Source organism: Triticum dicoccoides, chromosome 7A (assembly GCF_002162155.2).
Source record: "Triticum dicoccoides isolate Atlit2015 ecotype Zavitan chromosome 7A, WEW_v2.0, whole genome shotgun sequence".
NCBI classification, from domain to species: domain Eukaryota; kingdom Viridiplantae; phylum Streptophyta; class Magnoliopsida; order Poales; family Poaceae; genus Triticum; species Triticum dicoccoides.
Window position 1 is genome coordinate 686,757,269 of NC_041392.1, and position 18,724 is coordinate 686,775,992.

Sequence of the window (18,724 nt, forward strand, 5' to 3'; positions counted from 1 at the left end):
CCCCCTGCCCGCACGCCCGCATGATAATCAGAGTGTCGTCGGCGTACTGGAGCACCATCGCCGGAGCGTCCGGCAGTAGGGGGTGGCGAAGCACATCATCATGGCGGATGAGGCGTTGGAGGACGTCGGCGACGATGATGAAGAGGTAGGGGAGACGGGGTCCCCCTGCCGCAGGCTGCAGCCGACCTGGAACCACCTCCCTGGCACGCCGTTGAGGAGGACGACCGAGCGCGAGGAGTGGAAGAGGGAGTCCATCCATGCGCACCAGAGCGGCGGGAACCCCCGAACCTCCATGATAGTCCGCAAACTTGCCCAGTTGATGGAGTCAAAAGCTTTGGCGAAGTCAAGCTTCAACACCACCGCCGGGGCGCGCCGCCTGTGGAAGCACTGCACCAGCTCCGTGGCATACACGAAATTCTCCGAGATGCTGTGCCCTCGCACGAAGCCAGATTGATCCTCGTCGATCAGGAGGGCGATTTGCCGTTGAAGCCTCATCGTGAGCCCCTTGCAGAGGATCTTGACGTCGCCGTTTTGAACCGAGACGGGCCGGAAATCAGCCGGGGTCGGCACGCCCGGTTTCTTGGGCAGGAGGGTGATGTAGGCTCTGTTGATCCCATCGAGGCGGACAGTCCCAGCATGGAACTCTACAAAGAGGCGGTGGATGTCCGACGCCACCTCCGCCCACGCCGCCTGGTAGAAGGCAGGACCAAGCCCGTCCGAGCCCGGGGCGCTGGTGCGATCCAGGGCGTGGACCGTGGCCTTGATCTCGACATGGTCGAACGGAGCCACCAGCGACGCCCCGTCAACCACAGGGGCGTCGACGTAGAGCGCTGGCAGATCGAAGCTCCAGGTGGGCGGCCTGGGCCGGCCCAGCAGAGCCGAGTAGAAGCCCAGCAAGGCGGCGGCCTTGCCAGCATGGTCCACCACCTGCACCCCTCCAACTTCCAGCGTGCCGATGGTGTTGCGTCGTCGTCGGGTGGAGGCGGAGGCGTGGAAGAACTTGGTATTTTCGTCGCCTTCGCGGACCGCCCGACGTTTCCCTCGCTGCCGCCAGTGCGCGCACTGCCGGCGAACCGACGCAGCAAGGGCAAGCCGTGCGTCGAGACGGAGGGACGCCTCAGCTGCAGAGAGAGCACGTGTTTCCTCCCAAAAATCGAATAGATCAATCAAGAAACGACAATCGTTATCGAAGGTGGGGATGAACCGGTGTTGCTTTTTCCATACCTTGGCGGCGTACCTGAATGCCTTTTTCCGGGCCGCAAGAACTCCCGCAGCGCCTGAGCCACGTCATTGTTGGTGGTGGCGCCCACATCTGTATCTGGAGGTATGTGCTCGTCACGGTTGCCATGGATGCCTTCCTGGCACGGGTGAGCTGTTGAGCGAAAGCTCCAAGCTTTAGCGACTATGGGGGCGATGCCTACATGCGCAACTCTGCTCTTAAGGACATCATTGTGGTTCTCCTCTCCGTGCCGGGTTTTCGGGTGAAGACCCTTGTCCATTTTGAACGCAACAACGACGATGCTTTGCTCGGCTCCCACCTCCTGAGGACGTTGTCATGGTATTTAGGTGTCCTAGGGCTTGGTTTGGTGTTGCGTTCGAGTGAAAGTGTAGTCACCTAGAATGACGGTGACCAAAATGATGAAATACGACAACCATTTAGCAGCTAACTATGTTAGATCCTTCTTGGTTAGGTTTGAAAATAAATCACAACTACCAATATATTTTCTGTAAAATGAGAGCCTATTTTAGTCAGAATCAATTGTTTCGGGCCGGTAATGTTGCAGTAGTTGTTTCAACTTAATTAGCTTCCTACTTGCGATCAAAATGTTCAGTGCCACTGTCACAATTCTAGCTACCGGGCCATCTCAGGATCCAAAATAAGACTCACTGATTTTGTTTTCGAGGCAAAAATAAGACTTATTGATACTACGGCCCAGAACTAGTCGATGGCAATTAAGGCCGGGTAGGTTGAGTGGATTTTTGGAACCCGGATGTATTGGAGGATCTTATTTTAAATACTTTGAAAATCACATTTAAGGTTTCAAAAAATTCTGAAAAAAAATTCTACGTGATTATATGGATGTATATTAGACATGTGTAAAGTTTGATGATGAAATAAGTAAATATGCGACCTATACAAAAATGACAAAATGGTGTCCAAATAGTGAATTATGCATGCACTGTTCATCTTTTCAAAATTATAATTTTGTCATTTTGTATAACTCACATGGTTACTTATTTCAGCATCAAAATTTACACACGTGCAATATACATTCATATAAACATGTTGATTTGTTTTCAGAATATTTTGAAACTTCAAAATAGCATTTTGACACAGTTCAAAAAATAGGGCTCCAATGCACCCGGGTTTCAAAGTGACTTTTGCGGTGGTTTTCTTCTTCCCCACGAGAGACGAGACCATGACGGTGGTGGAAGGGTTACTTGCTTTTCGCAGCGGCCGCGTCTACTCCACGTACTCCTACCATCGTCGGTTGAGAATCGTCGAAGAAAAGAACTCCATGCTGGGTTACTATTCTTTCGTAGCGGGCGCGTTTCTGGTTCGCTATAAATATAGGCCGGTGAGACCGTGAGATGAGACACGATCATCAGATCGAACAGGCGAGGAGCAGTTGATCAGTCGGCGAGAAAAAGGAAAGATGCAGATCTTCGTCAAGACCCTGACCGGGAAGACGATCACGCTCGAGGTGGAGAGCAGCGACACCATCGACAATGTCAAGGCCAAGATCCAGGACAAGGAAGGTAAGTACCACCATCGATCAATCTCATCGCTGGTCGCCGGCCTTAGTGTTCGTCGCGGCAGTGATCAATCTCATCGCCGGTTGCTTTTGCTTACCGATTGCAGGTATCCCTCCGGATCAGCAGCGTCTGATCTTCGCCGGGAAGCAGCTGGAGGACGGGCGCACCCTGGCGGACTACAACATCCAGAAGGAGTCGACGCTGCACCTGGTGCTCCGCTTGCGGGGCGGCAGCCGCGGCCAGTACATCATCATGGACCCCAGCCTCCTGCAGCTCGCGCTCAAGTACAAGGAGAAGAAGATGATCTGCCGCAAGTGCTACGCGCGCCTCCCCCGCGGCACCACCAACTGCCGCAAGAAGAAGTGCGGACACAGCAACGAGATCAGGGCCAAGAAGAGGTTCCTCGACAAGCATATCATGTGAAGAAGAAGAAGCCCAATATGATAGATTTCGTGTTATATAGTAGTAGTAGTATTTTCTATGGCAAGACAGTCTTTTAAGTCTTAGGTTTATTAGGCTGGTCACAATGGGCAAGAACATAAGCTAGTAACTTACACACTTCCCTAGACTATGTTACTACCTCCATAGTGGGTAGGAACATCTATGTAGTGTCATGCAACGATGTATTTATTAGGTTATAGACTCATTATTTCTTGGAGTGTGTGATGTTCCAGTAAATTAGCTAGTTACCACAAGCATCTCTCTCTTCATTAAATATGTGTCACATAAGCAAAGTTGCATTGGAGTGTGTGATATTACTCCTAAGTTCTTCCCCATTGTGACCAGCCTAAGCCATGCAAACTATAGTCCGCATGGATTGGATGTCTAATATGACAATTTATTAAATGGCCAGGTTGACTACAGTTGTGTGCACATATTTTGTTTGTCTGTTTTCATTCATTAGCCAATATAATTATTTTCTGAACGCCACAACCATTATTATCCGTAATCTCTTGAACAACAGCAACAATGACGAAATTAAAGGAACAAATCCTATAAGCACACCTTCTTCTTGTGCTTGAACGTTTTGTCCATGCATGGGCAGTCCAATGTCAAAGAAACAGACCAAACTTTACTCAAAGCAAAGCATCGTCTATGGGTGATGTTTTGCAGATCATGCATGGGAGCATGCTGGATCGGTTTAACACCTGAACGGCGTAACTCCCGCTGGGGCGGCTTCGGAGAGGTGCGCCCTAGATGTACGTTGCAACCTTTCCCAGCTTCATTGTTTGCTTTGTGTTGTCTCAGTGGTCATCTTAGCAAGAAGCGGTCGTAATTAAACTTTCTGGTTTCACCTTATTTATTATGGTGCTTGCTGCTGTCCCAGCGGTGCTTTGCACCCGTTGGTCGTGTTCTGCATGGTGCCGATAGGAGAGAGCAGAGTGCTGTTGGTATTGATCTAGAGGCCCAATGGGCCAAAACGAAAATAAAAAACCAGAAATAAAGTTACATTAAAGAGAGAAACAGGAAGGCCACGAACCAACGTTCGTACCTCTCGATCTCAACTTACGCGCCCTGATCGGGGGCACCCTAACCAACTATGGTTTTGGCCCCTGTCGCCAGCGCACATAAAAAGATGGGGGAGTAGCCGGCACCTACGTAAGACTAGTTCTCGTACGGTTTACTCCTGCTCCCCACATCCCTAAACCCTAACCGATCTGGGGGAGCGCTGCACGACGGGAAGATCATCTCCAAGCTTTGCCCCTGTCCCAGGGCAGTGCCGGTGGCGCCCAGAGGGACGCCGCTACCTGCAACGAGCAACTTCACCGAGCCTGCATTAAGCCTGCATCGAGCAGGCACGGGACTTCGCACCGTCGACACTAATGGCTGCTTCCATTGGTGGTAAGAACCTAATCCATCTCTCTGATCTATGTTATTAGGTGATCTAATGCTTGGCTTACGATCTGTTAAGTAGATCCTACGGGATTATAAGTCTAACAATGGTATCAGAGCATGGTTAAGCCTAGATTAGATCCCTAAGATGATCTGTTTAAGTTTGGTGATCCTGATTACATACTGATGATTAAGGTTGAGGATAATGGTTCATGATTAAGGCTAGATTGCCCTCTGTTGAAGTCAATGTTTAATCTCTAGGGTTATGTGGTTTCGGTTTAGATCTAATTTGCTACGGGATTAGTGTTAATGATTCAATAATGATGATTAATCTATTCGGTTAGTCTAATAACACCATGCTTCTGCATCAAGATATGTGAATTAACATTGCTTTTAGTCCCTGTTAGCAATTAGATTGAACTGGCGAAGTTAAAGTTAGCCGAACCCTAACTCTAGAAATTCCCCAATTTTGGAACCCTAGAAAGTCAAAATCATGCCTCAAATTGAAAGAAATTAAACAAAGGAGGTGCTGGATCTTACGTTTGTTGAGCATGACGGCCTTCGGGTCCGACGGCCACCGCCGTTGGGGCACGGAATGGCCGGAACGCCGCCGCCCCTCGGGACGGCGAGCGGAATGAAGCAGCAGCTGCCGCTGCTGCGCTCACGCACGAGCGCGTCGCCTGGCCTCCGCGCCTTGCACACCGCCGTCGCCGTCGAACGCCTGCGCCGGCAGCAGCCGGTGAAATGACCTCCCTTCCGCCGCACGAGTCGCCGTGCGCGCGACGCTGGAGCTACGCTCGCCGGAGGAGCGCACAGGACTCGGTCCGTCGCACGCTGCTCCGGCGAGGGCAGCCACCACGCCACCATGGCCGGCGAGCCTCGAGCCGCCGCGCGGTCGCCACTCGTCTGGAGTGAGCGAGGAAATCGGGAGGAGATGGGGAAATAAGGGCTAGGGTTTTGAGCCTCGCTCGTTTTGCTCCATGCGGGACGATCGCGGCCATCGGCCGGACGGCCGAGAGCGACGGGTGGCTCAGCGCAGGCCTTCGGGCTTACGTTTTCGCGGCTGGGCTTCGGCCCAAGTTGTCTTAGCCCGCAGAAAAGGTGTTTTTTTGTGTTTACTGGGCTAGGATTTAAAGAGCTGCCATGGGTTTTGGGCTAATATTAAAGTTTCTGTGCGTTTTCTATTTATTCAGTGTATTTCCGTATTATGATTATTCCCAAAATGTTCTTGCACTGTTATAAATAGAAAATTGCCAGAAAAGTGATTCTGAAAATTATGGTTTAGTTTTTTGAATGAAATGGAACCAACGAGAAATTTTATTTAGAAAACTTTTATGAATTAATGTTTGTGTCATTTTATGGCACATTTATGTTCATCCCATGGTAATATCAATAAATGGTGAATTATTAATGTTGGAAAATTGATATTACACATGAGATTAATGTGATCATTTTTGTAATACAGACCAACGTTGTTTTACATTTTTTGAATCACTCCGTTAATTCCTTATTATTTTCTGCCCAACGGTGATATAATTTGGAGTTAATTTTTGCATGAAAATTGATCAAACCAACGTAAGTTAATTTTTGTGCAATTTAATTTAATTTAATTATGATGTTCTTTTCCTTTACTTATGATATTTCGAAACATGTCAGATTCCGGTTCTCGTGGCCTCGAGATCGAGCCACTTACTGGGAATAACTTCCAATCGTGGAAGGACTCGTTGCTTTTGCACCTCGGATGGCATGAGGTTGACCTCGCACTGAGGGAAAGTAAACCAGTGGAACCTGCAAAGGGTGCCACTGGGTATGCTGAGCTTAAGAAAGATTATGATACTAAAGTTGAGAAGTGGGAGAGGTCAAACATAATGGCGCTCCTAATTATGAACTTCTCCATCTCGACTGAGATTAAAGGGGCTATTCCTGCCAATGAAAGTGCCGCCGAATATTTGAAATCGGTGGAAGAACAATTTAAGGGCTCCGAGAAAGTGTATGCAGATGAGCTTTTGCACAAGCTGCTTGCAAAATATGACGGGCATGGAAATGTGAGGGAGCACATCTTAAGTATGAGCAATGCCGCGGCAAAGCTTAAAACCATGAAGTGTGACTTGAACGAAGAGCTTCTGGTGCTCCTAGTTTTTAGGTCACTACCCTCACAATTCAATCCATTCAAGATAAACTATAACTCTCTTGAAACCAAATGGAAACTATCTGAACTCATTGCACATTGCGTTCAGGAGGAAGAGAGAATGAAGAGTGAGCAGAAAGATCAAGCTCTCCTTGTTAACTCTGCAAAGAGGAAGCATGAGAACCATGCTCATAACAATAATGTGCCCAACAAAAAGTAGTATTCCTAAAAGAATCCTCCAAAGCCTAAGCAATGCAACGAGGCAAGTTGTTCACGTCCCCCACCTTCAGCGGCTACTTTAGTTAATCTTACAAATGCCGCTGGAGAAAGACTTTACAATTTTTTGCAAGCAGCCAAATCATTTCAAGGCGAACTGTCCAGGTTTTCTTAAGTGGCTCAATAAAAAGGGTAAGGATGAGATCACTCTTGTAGATGAATCTCTATATGTTGATTTTTCTGAATCTACATGGTGGATTGACTCAGGTCCGACTGTTCATGTCGCGAATTCTTTGCAGGGATTCCATATAAGTCACACCCTAAAGGGAACAAGAAGACTTAATGTCGCGAATGGGAAGGAGGCTGAAGTTGAAGCCGTGGGCTCCCTCACCTTGAAGTTGCACACTGGTTTCCTACTTCAGCTCAAGGATGTTCTTTATGTGCCTACTTTGAGTAGGAATTTGATTTCAGTTTCATGTTTAGATGATTTTGGATTTCATTGTACCTTCGGGGAGAAACAATGTTTTTTTAAGTATTGTAATAAGGATGTTGGTCTTGCCGTTCGACGAGGCAAACTTTATATGTTAAATCTTTCTGGTTATCCTATGTGTGTGAATCTCTGCGAGATGAATATGAATGAACGCAATCATAAAAAGAATGGGAGAAGTATCAATCCTTCTTCAAAATTGTGGCATCATCGCCTGGGCCACATTTTGAGGGGGATAATGGAACGATTGATTAAAAAAGAAATACTTTATCCGCTAGATTTCTCTGATGCGGGCAATTGTATTGACTGTATTAAGGGAAAATATGTGAAAACAATTAAGAAAGGAGCAGTAAGAGCCACATCGGTCCTTGAACTTATTCATACTGACATATGCGGACCTTTTAACGTAAAGTCTATGGATGGTTTTGATTCCTTCATTACCATCACAAACGATTTCCCTCGCTATGGCTACATTTACCCCATACGTGATCGATCCAAAGCTTTGGACAAATTTAAGATTTATAAAGCCGAGGTTGAAAATCAACTCAACCTAAAGATCAAAGTAGTACGGTCTGATCACGGGGGAGAATATTATGGCAGGCATGCTCCTTATGGGCAAATTCCAGGACCGTTCGCAAAATATCTTGCTGAAAATGGAATAATTGCCCAATATTCAATGCCTGGTGAACCTCAGCAAAATGGCGTAGCTGAGCGTCGCAATCACACTCTTATGGATATGGTACGTAGCATGCTTAGTCATGCGAACTTACCAGTAAGCCTTTGGATGGAGGCATTGAAAACAGCTGCACACATCTTAAATCTTGCTCCAACTAAGTCAGCACCGAGCACACCTTACGAGATGTGGGTGGGAAAGAAACCGAGCTTGAATTACTTGCGAGTGTGGGGCTGCCCGGCTGAAGCTAAAGTATTCAATCCACATATTAAGAAATTGGACCCAAAGACAATCAGTTGTTTTTTCATTGGGTACCCTCATAGAGGAAAAGGACATCGCTTTTATTGCCCAGGTCATACCACCAAGTTTGTGGAAACCAGGCAAGCGTGTTTTTTTGAGGATAATGAAGTCACTGAGGTTAGGGCGATTGATCTTGAGGAGAAGCGGGTGTCCGTTCCATCCCCGACTATCCAACAGAACTTTATCCCTATGCCTAATATGCATGAGACACCTACTGGTGATCCCGAACCTGAAGTGGATCCTCAATCTGACAAGGAGCCTCAGCATAATGAAGATCCTCAGCATGATGAGGATCCTCAGCCAAATGATGATCCTCAACCCAATGATAATCGTCAACCTTCTCGGGCAAGAGAAAATGCACATACTAATGAGCCTATGAGAAGATCACAACGGGAAAAGAAAAATGCCATCTTTAGCGATTATGTCACTTTCATGTGTGAGGATGAAAATGACATAGGGAAGGCACAAGATCCGACCTCATATAAATAAGCCACTAAAAGTGAAGACTCGTCCAAATGGTTGGTAGCCATGGAAGACGAATTGAAATCTATGAGCTCGAATGATGTTTGGGACTTAGTAGAAGTTCCTGATGGAGCCAAAATGGTAGGCTGCAAGTGGGTCTACAAAACCAAATATGATTCCAAAGGGAACGTCGAAAAGTTCAAAGCGAGACTTGTAGCAAAAGGTTTTACACAGAGAGAAGGAATCGATTATAAGGAGACCTTCTCGCCTGTGTCATCCAAAGATTCTTTCAGAATTATCATGGCACTTGTAGCTCATTATGATTTGAAGCTGCATCAAATGGATGTCAAGACGACATTTCTGAATGGTGACTTAAAAGAAGAAGTTTACATGACTCAACCTGAAGGTTTTGTCGTGGAAGGAAAAGAACACATGGCATGTCGTTTAAAGAAATCCATATATGGCTTGAGGCAAGCTTCAAGGCAGTGGTACCTCAAGTTCGACGAGATTATTAGAACTTTTGGTTTTAAAGAGAATGAAGTGGACAACTGCATATATGTTAAATTTAAAGGCAGTAGGTTCACAATTTTAGTCCTATATGTGGATGATATTCTATTGGCTTGCAGCGATAAAGATATGTTGCATGAGACCAAGAGATTTCTGTCCTCAAAATTTGACATGAAGGATCTCGGTGAAGCCTCGTATGTCCTTGGCATCGAGATAGGTCCAAAGGAACATTAGGACTATCGCAAAAGGCATACTTTGAGAGAGTACTAAAGAAATTCAATATGCATAAGTGCTCTTCCTCACCTGCCCCCATAGTTAAGGGCGATAAGTTTGGGACTTTCCAATGTCCGAGGAACCAAAATGAAATTGATCAGATGAAGTCGGTTCCTTATGCTTCAGATGTCGGAAGCATCATGTATGCTCAAGTATGTACACACCCTGACTTAGCTTTTGTAACCGGGATGCTTGGCAGATTTTAATCTAATCCAGGACCGGACCACTGGAAGGCCGCAAAGAAAGTCTTGCGTTATATGCAAGGTATTAAAAATTTCATGCTTACATATAGAAAGTCCGATAACCTGGAAGTTATTGGTTATTTAGACTCTGATCTTGCCGGGTGTGTGGATAGTATGAAATCCACGTCAGGTTATATATTCACACTCGCTGGAGGAGCCATATCGTGGAAAAGCTCCAAGAAAAAGATAGTTGCCTCATCTACGATGATGGCAGAATATCTATCATGTTTTGAGGCCACCGGGCAGGCTGTATTCCTAAAGAATTTCATTCCCGGACTTAAAGTGGTTGAGAGCATTTCCAAACCACTGACATTGTACTGCGATAATGAACCCGCAATTTTCCATGCGAATAACAACAAGTCAAGTGCTGCTGCCAGGCACATTGACCTAAAGTACCATGTTGTTCAACATAGAATTCAGGATCAAACTATTAATGTTAAGGATACCAGTATGACACGTATGCTTGCGGATCCGCTTACTAAAGGCTTACCACCCAATATATTTCGTGAGCATGTAGCCGGCATGGGATTATTGGAAGCCTCTTGATTCTGGAATTATGGGACCGCTAATATAAACCACTCCCAATAAGTAAAATGTTTCCTTTTCGAAATAGGATGTGTGCTATGAATATTGAGGTTCAATGGTTTTTCATTGGCTGTTGTAACACCTTACTCTGGTATATTATTCCTATGGAGAATGGACAAAAGTCATTGAGCCTAACGATCAAGGGGGAGAATGTTGGTATTGATCTAGAGGCCCAATGGGCCAAAACAAAAATAAAAGATCAGAAATAAAGTTACGTTAAAGAGAGAAACAGGGAGGCCACGAACCAACGTTCGTACCTCCTGATCTCAACTTACGCGCCCTGATCGGGGGCACCCTAACCAACTATGGTTTTGTTCCCCTGTCGCCAGCGCATATAAAAAGATGGGGGAGCAGCCGGCACCTACGTAAGACTAGTTCTCGTACGGTTTACTCCTGCTTCCCACATCCCTAAACCCTAACCAATCTGGGGGAGCGCTGCACGATGGAAAGATCATCTCCAAGCTCTGCCCCTGTCCCAGGGCAGTGCCGGTGGCGCCCGGAGGGACGCCGCTACCTGCAACGAGCAACTTCACCGAGCCTGCATCAAGCCTGCATCGAGCAGGCACGGGACTTCGCACCGTCGACACCAATGGCTGCTTCCATTGGTGGTAAGAACCTAATCCATCTCTCTAATCTGTGCTATTAGGTGATCTAGTGTCTGGATTACGATCTGTTAAGTAGATCCTACGGGATTATAAGTCTAACAAGTGCATGTCAAGATGTACTCTTATCTTATACTCCCTCTCAGGGGCAAAGCTAGGAGCCTAGGATAAAAGGTTGCCGGAGTCAACATGAAACAAGTAGTACTATCCTCACAAAAAATCATCAAATGATCGTGAGTTCAGAAAAAAAATCATGATTTGAAAAATGTTCGATAAATCATAATTTTTTCACGCACTAAAAAATGTTCCCATATTCAAAAATGTTTGTGTATTCATAACTGTTCATGAATTTGAACAAAAATTCACGGATTACAACAATGTTCATGCATTTTTTTAAATGTTCACAAAAACGAAAAATTGTTCACGAATTTCAACTATTGTTCCCGAAAATTCAAAACAAAGAATCATCATTTCAAAATAATATTAGCTGATTAAAAATAGTTCACGAATTCAAAAAATATTAATGCATTTAAAAAATATTCATGAATTTCAAAAAAAAAATGTTTTCGACCACTAGCATCATCATTCAAAAAACTACATTGTATCGTTCCTTATCCCGCCTTTCTCCAATGGTTCACCTTCACCTACTTCTTCCTCATTTTTTCAAGCATTACTCGCCTCGATCCTCAGCACAAGATTTCTTGGCTCCGAGCACCCACCAACTTGATGTGCCAATGCTTCTCGCTTCAAAGCAATAACACCTTGTTCCAGAATCGCACACTCTTCATTATTTTGTAGACCTGCCCAATAAAGCATAAACGAGCATGCATAACATACGAATTCAACAAGAGATCTAGCAAATTTTTTCTCAAAACAAAATCTATTACATAACTTGGATGGGCATGTAGTGCCTTATCGTGAAGGTGATGCACTCCTGGACTTGTAGTAGAGCTGGTAGCTGCCACAAGTGCCTCCCTATATGTGGGTGGCCTTGAGGCAGGCATCGCGGAGGGGCATCTCTCCTCCGTCTCTTATTATAGGTCACATCTGTGGAGTCCCTCGGCGTCTACCATGATCTTGCTATCAGGTCCCATGGCTATGGCTACTTCAAGTTCCACTCACAGAAGGACGATGAGATCTGATCTATTAGACCCCAAAATAGCCAAAGCATTATATCTCTGTGAGCATGCATGCTAAAGGTAGCAAATCAAACCCAAAAGGACAAGTAAAAAAGACCAAGACATTCACCGTCCTCTTTGGATGGAAATTGATGTAGTCGTAGCCATACGACCTGTAAGCAACTTTGTGGCAGATGCGCAAGGAAGCCACAGGCGCGACCTGGTCGTAGATCTAGAAGAGTTGCCCCTCCATGACACCTGCCTCGGGGTCATCATTGATGCCAGGAATTATATGGCTGGCTTGCCATTTCTGCCGATGGTCGCCAATCCATCGGTATAGGAGGCAGTGTCATCATCGAAGCCAAGGGCGGAACGCTTGACATTGTTAGTGGATGTTCACAAACCAGAGGAGTGAAGATTACTATACTATGGGTAACCGGTTGGTCTAGATGTATCAACTATATATTGAGTCCTCTTTTATCGGTGTCGAGTCCACCTGTCCGGTGGATGCTCTCTCCAGTATGCTTTTGTATAGGTACTAATTAATGATATTTATTTGCTACCTTTTAGATAAGCTTCAGGTGTAATTAGGCGACGAGTCTCTTTTTTGTATATCTGCATGCTGGTGAGTTGCGGTAATTGGGTCCACATGCCAGCCTATATGCGCGTGATGAGTTGCTACATGTATGTAGGTATGGACTACAAATTTCTTCTATTTTTTAGTGCAATATCACTACCGATTAATATTTGAGATAGAGTAGATATCACTACAAATTAATGTTTGAGATAGATTAGATCAACTTTACCATGTCGTGGTCAATGATCGTTGACTCGTGAGGATCCCTCGCTGCCTTCCTTGGTCAGGGCACCTCCAACACCGACCCTCAAACCTTCTTTCTCCCGCAAACCGGAGACAAACATGGAGGAGGGGGGCTTTGAGGGAGTCCGGACCGCTCCCACACTCGCTTTTGACCGCCTTGGCCCTTCCAAAACCCCTCCTCCATCTAGCGCGCTCTTCCGGCCTGGCGCTAGCTGCCCGCATTCATGCCACTGTAGAGTGTGCTGCTCCACATTGAAAACGGCACAGGGCAGACGCGATCTCTCACTGCCTTCGCCGTTGAAGTGTCCGCCGGCCAAGGGCGTCACCCGCTGCATGCCCGGCTGAACACGCCTCCTCGCCGCATTCAAACGCCTCCATTAACACAGTGAAAGCCGAGAAACCTACTCCGGCCACACGTTCATTCACTATTAGGGAAACACCTAGTAGTAGCGTGGGGCCCCGCGCTATTAGTAAGGCGCTACAGCTATTCCTTAGCAGTAGCGTGTGTGACGCGTGTGACACACGCTACTGCTAAGACATATAGCCGTAGCGTGTATTGTTTCCAGCGCTATTGCTAATCTAACTAGTAGTACCGTGCTTCCTGTCCAGCGCTACTAGTATTCTATTTTTTTTATTTTTAGTGTATTTATACACGGTTATACAAATTTTGGTACAATACCAATTAAGAGGTTGTTGTATCATTATGTCCATGATGAATTAATATATCATTGTGAGGAAGAAACATGGATTAGATTCATTTGGATGAATCAAAAGTTGAATTAAGACGTTGATCCTACTAATTCAACTTTTGGTCATTTTTGATCCATCCACATGAATCTAATCCGCGTTCCTTCCACCAATGATATAATAACTAATCATGATCATAATAACAAATCATCATGATAATCATGATCAACATCATAATTATATTAATATAAAAACTCTTGCATCATATCATCACCAACAACACTAGCTAATAATCATCATAGTCATTACCACCAACACTATTTAATCATCATAGTCATAGTGCAGTTATTTAATCACTGCCAACACTAGCTAATAATAACCATTATAGTCATTACCACCAACACTAGTTATTTAATAATCATAGTCATAGTATAGCACATCATTATCTTCAAACTCATTCTAGCTAGCTAATCACTCCTGCTGCTCTCTCTCAGGTAAAATAGCATAAAACATGTGTAGCACTCCTGCTTCATCATATTGGAGATTGCAGATGAACCTGTCTCCTAATTGTGGGCCGCGCTTTTGATTGCTGCCCCCTATTACTTCTCTGTTGTGATCCTTCATAATTTTGCTCCAGTCTTTCACTATTAAGACTTGCTCGCTTTAGGGAATCATGAATGCACTCACGTGCAATGTAGGATGTCTTGACCGTAAGCTAAACATTGTCATGCGACCTTTAGGCTCGATCCAACGGGGCACAACATTCATCGGGAGTCCCTATTGAAGAACATCGTAGTAACATACTTAGCAATGAAATTTAGCTTAAAAATAATGTATGCAAAAAATGCACTGAGGACAAATAGTAAAAATCTTACCATCTTTCCTAAATAGATGTGACCATAGTTCAATACGCACACTAGTGATCATGCGTATTGAGTACTAATATTTCGAAGTCCATGAAAATAACCTGTCTTGACAGTATCAAGATCCTCAACCTATGAAATATAATGACTTATCTCCCCACAGTTTAGTTCAGCCCTGAGACAGTAGTAGGTACTGTCTACCAAGCGCCGGACAAGTTTGCTTGAATGGAAATAAGCTATCAATATAAATTAGCTGTCAACTATTTTTAAATAAACAATATAAATTACTTAATAAATATGGTTGAGAAACTCACATAATGATAGAACTGGAGGGGTCTCCTCACGAATTTCAACTATTGTTCCCAAAAATTCAAAACAAAAAATCATCGTTTGAAAGTAATATTAGCTGATTAACACGAATTCAAAAAATATTTATGAATTTCAATTTTTTTCTAATTTTCAAAAATCTTCTGCCGCTTCAAAAATGTGGACATGTTTAAAAAATGTTCATGTTTTTTCTAGAAAATCATGAATTCAAAAAAGGTTCATGATTTAATGTTCGCAAATTTGCAAAAAATGTTCAAGATTTCAACAAATGCTCACAAACTTAAAAAAATGGTGTTTGGCACGTGCGGCAGGAAGAGTTCATGGTGTCGTATCTGTAGTTAAATTGTTGGTGATGTTGTAGATGCAATTGAAATGCTGCCGACAACTCGAATAATCTGTTGCTAAAATACAACGTAATAACTGTTTATATAGTGTACACAATGTCAAACAATGTTCATAAATTTAAAGGATGTTCAAAAAAGGAAAAGTAAAATTTTTTTAAGAAAAAGGTAAGAAAAGGAAAACGAAAAAACGAAAAAAATAAAAGAAAAGGAAATAAAACCAAAAAAACAAAAAACGAAAAACCGGTTGGTAATAAGCAGTAAAATGGGCCGGCCCATACTCTCGATCGGGCGCTGGAGTGTGCGCGCGGTCGCTCGCGCGCGACCTACGCACCAAATGTTTTTTTAGTCTACCTACGCGCCAAACAGGATCGCCACTAGAAGAGTAGATAATCTTTGTTTTTGAGCAAAAGAAGAGTAGCTTTTTGTTTTCTTTAGCGGTGCAAAAGAAGAGTAGATAATTCTACGGCCCAAGCAGCCCAACCAGTTGCCCTGTCCGTCCTGCTTTTAGAATGCCTAACCTTTCCTTGTTGATATCTTCTTCTGGCCGTGGTCCATTGCAATTCCCTGATCGGATCGTGATGAGCGAGCATTGAGAGGAGCCAATGGGCCGCCAGCGTGCTGTGTGTCGATCGATCGTGATGAGCGATCATGGCGATGAGTCCACACGCCGCCAGCGTCGCCGTACCATGCCGCCGGCGGGGCCTGCTTTCCCACTCTACAGCGACGACGTCCTCGGGGAGATATTCCTCCGCCTCGGCCCTCTGAAACCCTCGCTCCTGCGCGCGTCTCGCGTGTGCAAGCAATGGCGAAGCCTCGCCTCCGACCCTGGTTTCCGCCGCCGGTTCCGCGCGCGCCACCGGCAACCCTCGCTCCTCGGCGTCTTCACGCAGCAGCACGGAGAAGCCCTCTTCCGCTCGGTTCCCCTCGACCCTCCTGTTATTCCTTCGGAGCGCTTCTCCCTGCGAGGCTACGGCTCCTGGGATCTGCTTGGGTGCCGCCATGGGCGCGTCCTCATCATCAACCACACTGAGGGGAAGGCCATTGTGCATCACCCCATTACTGGCGACCAGCACCGCATAGAAGTTCCTTGGGAGTTCCGTCAGAATGAAGTGGTTGCTAATATCAATGGCGCGGTGCTTTGCACGGGCATGGCGGAGAACAAGGGCCACATACATGGTGCGTGCCGCTCAAGCCCCTTTAAAATCGTTTTGGTGCGCGCCTATACGGCCTACTCGGCCAAGAGGGATCTTACTTATCATATGGCCCACGCATGTGTGTACTCGTCAAAGACTCGAACCTGGGGCAAAGATGTCTCGGCACTGCTACCATGTGACAGTTACATTCCTGGTCACCATAGCGTCTTTGCTGGTAATGCCCTTTACTGGTATCTTCCTGGCTATATACTAAAGTTTGATATGGGCATGGAGAGCCTACGTGTGATTCGGAAACTTCCTGTTGCGAAAGATTGCTACGATACAAGCCATATTATCCGCTCAAAAGGTGGCGGTGTTGGCATTGCTTTTTTGTCATACCCTACCTTTCAAGTGTGGGACATGAAGAATTTCAAGAAAAAAAACAATTGTCATGGTGGAACTAGATGGGCGCTGCGGAAGCCTATTAGTCTTGAGCTAGGATGTGGGAGTGGTATAAGGATGAAGCAAGCTATAGTGGGGTATGACGAGGACGGGCATCAAATCTTCTTTCGAGTGGGGAGCAATATCTTCATTGTCGAACTTGTATCAATGAAGTCCAGTAAACTATGGAGAAGCTATTCTACACACAAATATCATCCTTACACGTGTTACTATACTGCAGGTAACTGCTCATCTTTAAATTGTTGAGTTATATATTACTCCCTCCGTTCCTAAATATATGAGGTTTTGGTAGTTCAAATTTGAACTACCAATCATATATTTAGGAACAGGGGGAGAAATATCCAATTATTTTTGCTAGTTTGTTGCCGCCGGATACCTCTTTTGTTTTTTGAAGTGTTCACCACAAACTTAAATTTAGTTATACATTTTTATTCCTACTTGGATGTAGGAATATCGCAGCCTCATCATTCTTAAAGTCTTAGATTAGCTGTTAGAATATGAAACTATATTTACTATTGATTGTGCCATTAAGATGCATTTTCAATACATCTTATATGAAACCTTTATGAAAATCCTTTTACGTATTTAAGGTAGACAAGTCGCATGTAATTTTGATGGGAAATCTTATATCATAAGATCTTAGAATACCAGATCTAAAGGGAACATTATTACTTCATTTTACATGCAACATTTATCATAGCAAGAGTTTTCATTTAGACATAGTTATAGCATAAAAGAATCATTAGATGTGAAAAACTTACTCGAACTTGCCTCTTCATGATGTTTTAGGATAAGGTAATGATATTCTTCATGTAGACACCACATAGCTGAAATTTGTGGAGAGTAAGAGGAAGAGTAAGAGCAAGATGGCAGGCCTTTGGACGTTTTGTTGCATTATAGATAGAAATTAGCACTCAAAGAGTTGGTTTTCCGCTTCCTACTTATGCTATTTATCAATTGATCACTGCTTGCAGCCCTCGAAACTTCTGCTGATAATGCAAGTATGACATACGGTGGAGACCAAGAAAATACTGCTCAAGGAGGAAGCGTGCAAATTTAAGCGGGTGCCAGTGTCTATGTGTGTATAGATTGAACTTGAGTATTTCATTAAGACAAACAGATGAGCCATCTATTTATAAAGAAGTTTGATTAGTCTAAAGTTTGGAAAGTTTGGAATGCTACAAGTTCAGCAAGGACCCAACTAAACCTGGGCAGCCTCCGGTCCGGGCCTGGCTTTGTAAAGCCTCGCCTCAAAATCTCAAGCCCAAGCCCGGCCCGGCCCGGCTCGAAACATACGAACAATGCTCCTTTTTATTAAAAATATTGGTTTTCAGGGTATTTAACTAATATATTATACCTATATTTGTAATTAAATAATGATATATGCCTTCTTTGTGCATATGGAAGAGATAAAATCCTATGTCCTACTTTGCTTGTATTGATTATGGATGGGATACAAAGTATAGGTGATCTACCGCGAGATCGTGTGTGAATGAAGCTATCCTCTATGGTCCTGGCACCGTAGTTTATATAGATACCAGGGTGCCTAGGGTTCCACATAAGTCGGTTGTTCCTAGGGGCAAATACGTTGGAGACTATCTCAAAGCTTTGGGGTGCATGCAAGTCTTCGGATCATTCCTTCTTGGCTTGCTTGGTCACGATGAACGAGGCCCACCAGTTGATAGGCTTAGGGGGTCCTTGGCCCAGCCCATAGGACGGGCAACCAACACACCGAGCACCACTAATCCATGACTTCGTTAGTAGCCTCTGAACTGGTGTTCAAGCCGATGATGTTCCTCAGTCCTCTGAACTTCTATTCGTATTTGGTTTTCTAAGCTGGTTCATCCTTACGCAGTTTCCAAAGTTGTTTTTCACTGGTCGAGTAGTCGTATAATCATCTAATTA

General features: G+C 44.7%; 2 protein-coding genes across 2 annotated transcripts; both read left to right on the forward strand.

Annotated features, from left to right (window-relative positions):
- The first annotated feature begins 2,619 nt into the window (after positions 1–2,619).
- On the forward strand, positions 2,620–3,541 carry LOC119327615 (ubiquitin-like). Its single transcript, XM_037600713.1, has 2 exons — positions 2,620–2,760; positions 2,864–3,541. The coding sequence occupies exons 1-2, from the start codon at positions 2,658–2,660 to the stop codon at positions 3,178–3,180; spliced, it is 420 nt and encodes a 139-aa protein (XP_037456610.1). The 5' UTR covers positions 2,620–2,657; the 3' UTR covers positions 3,181–3,541.
- Positions 3,542–16,266: 12,725 nt separating this feature from the next.
- Positions 16,267–18,020, forward strand: LOC119328622. Its single transcript, XM_037601604.1, has 2 exons — positions 16,267–17,039; positions 17,794–18,020. Exons 1-2 carry the CDS (start codon positions 16,373–16,375, stop codon positions 17,877–17,879), a joined length of 753 nt encoding a protein of 250 aa, XP_037457501.1. The 5' UTR covers positions 16,267–16,372; the 3' UTR covers positions 17,880–18,020.
- The last annotated feature ends 704 nt before the right edge of the window (positions 18,021–18,724 follow it).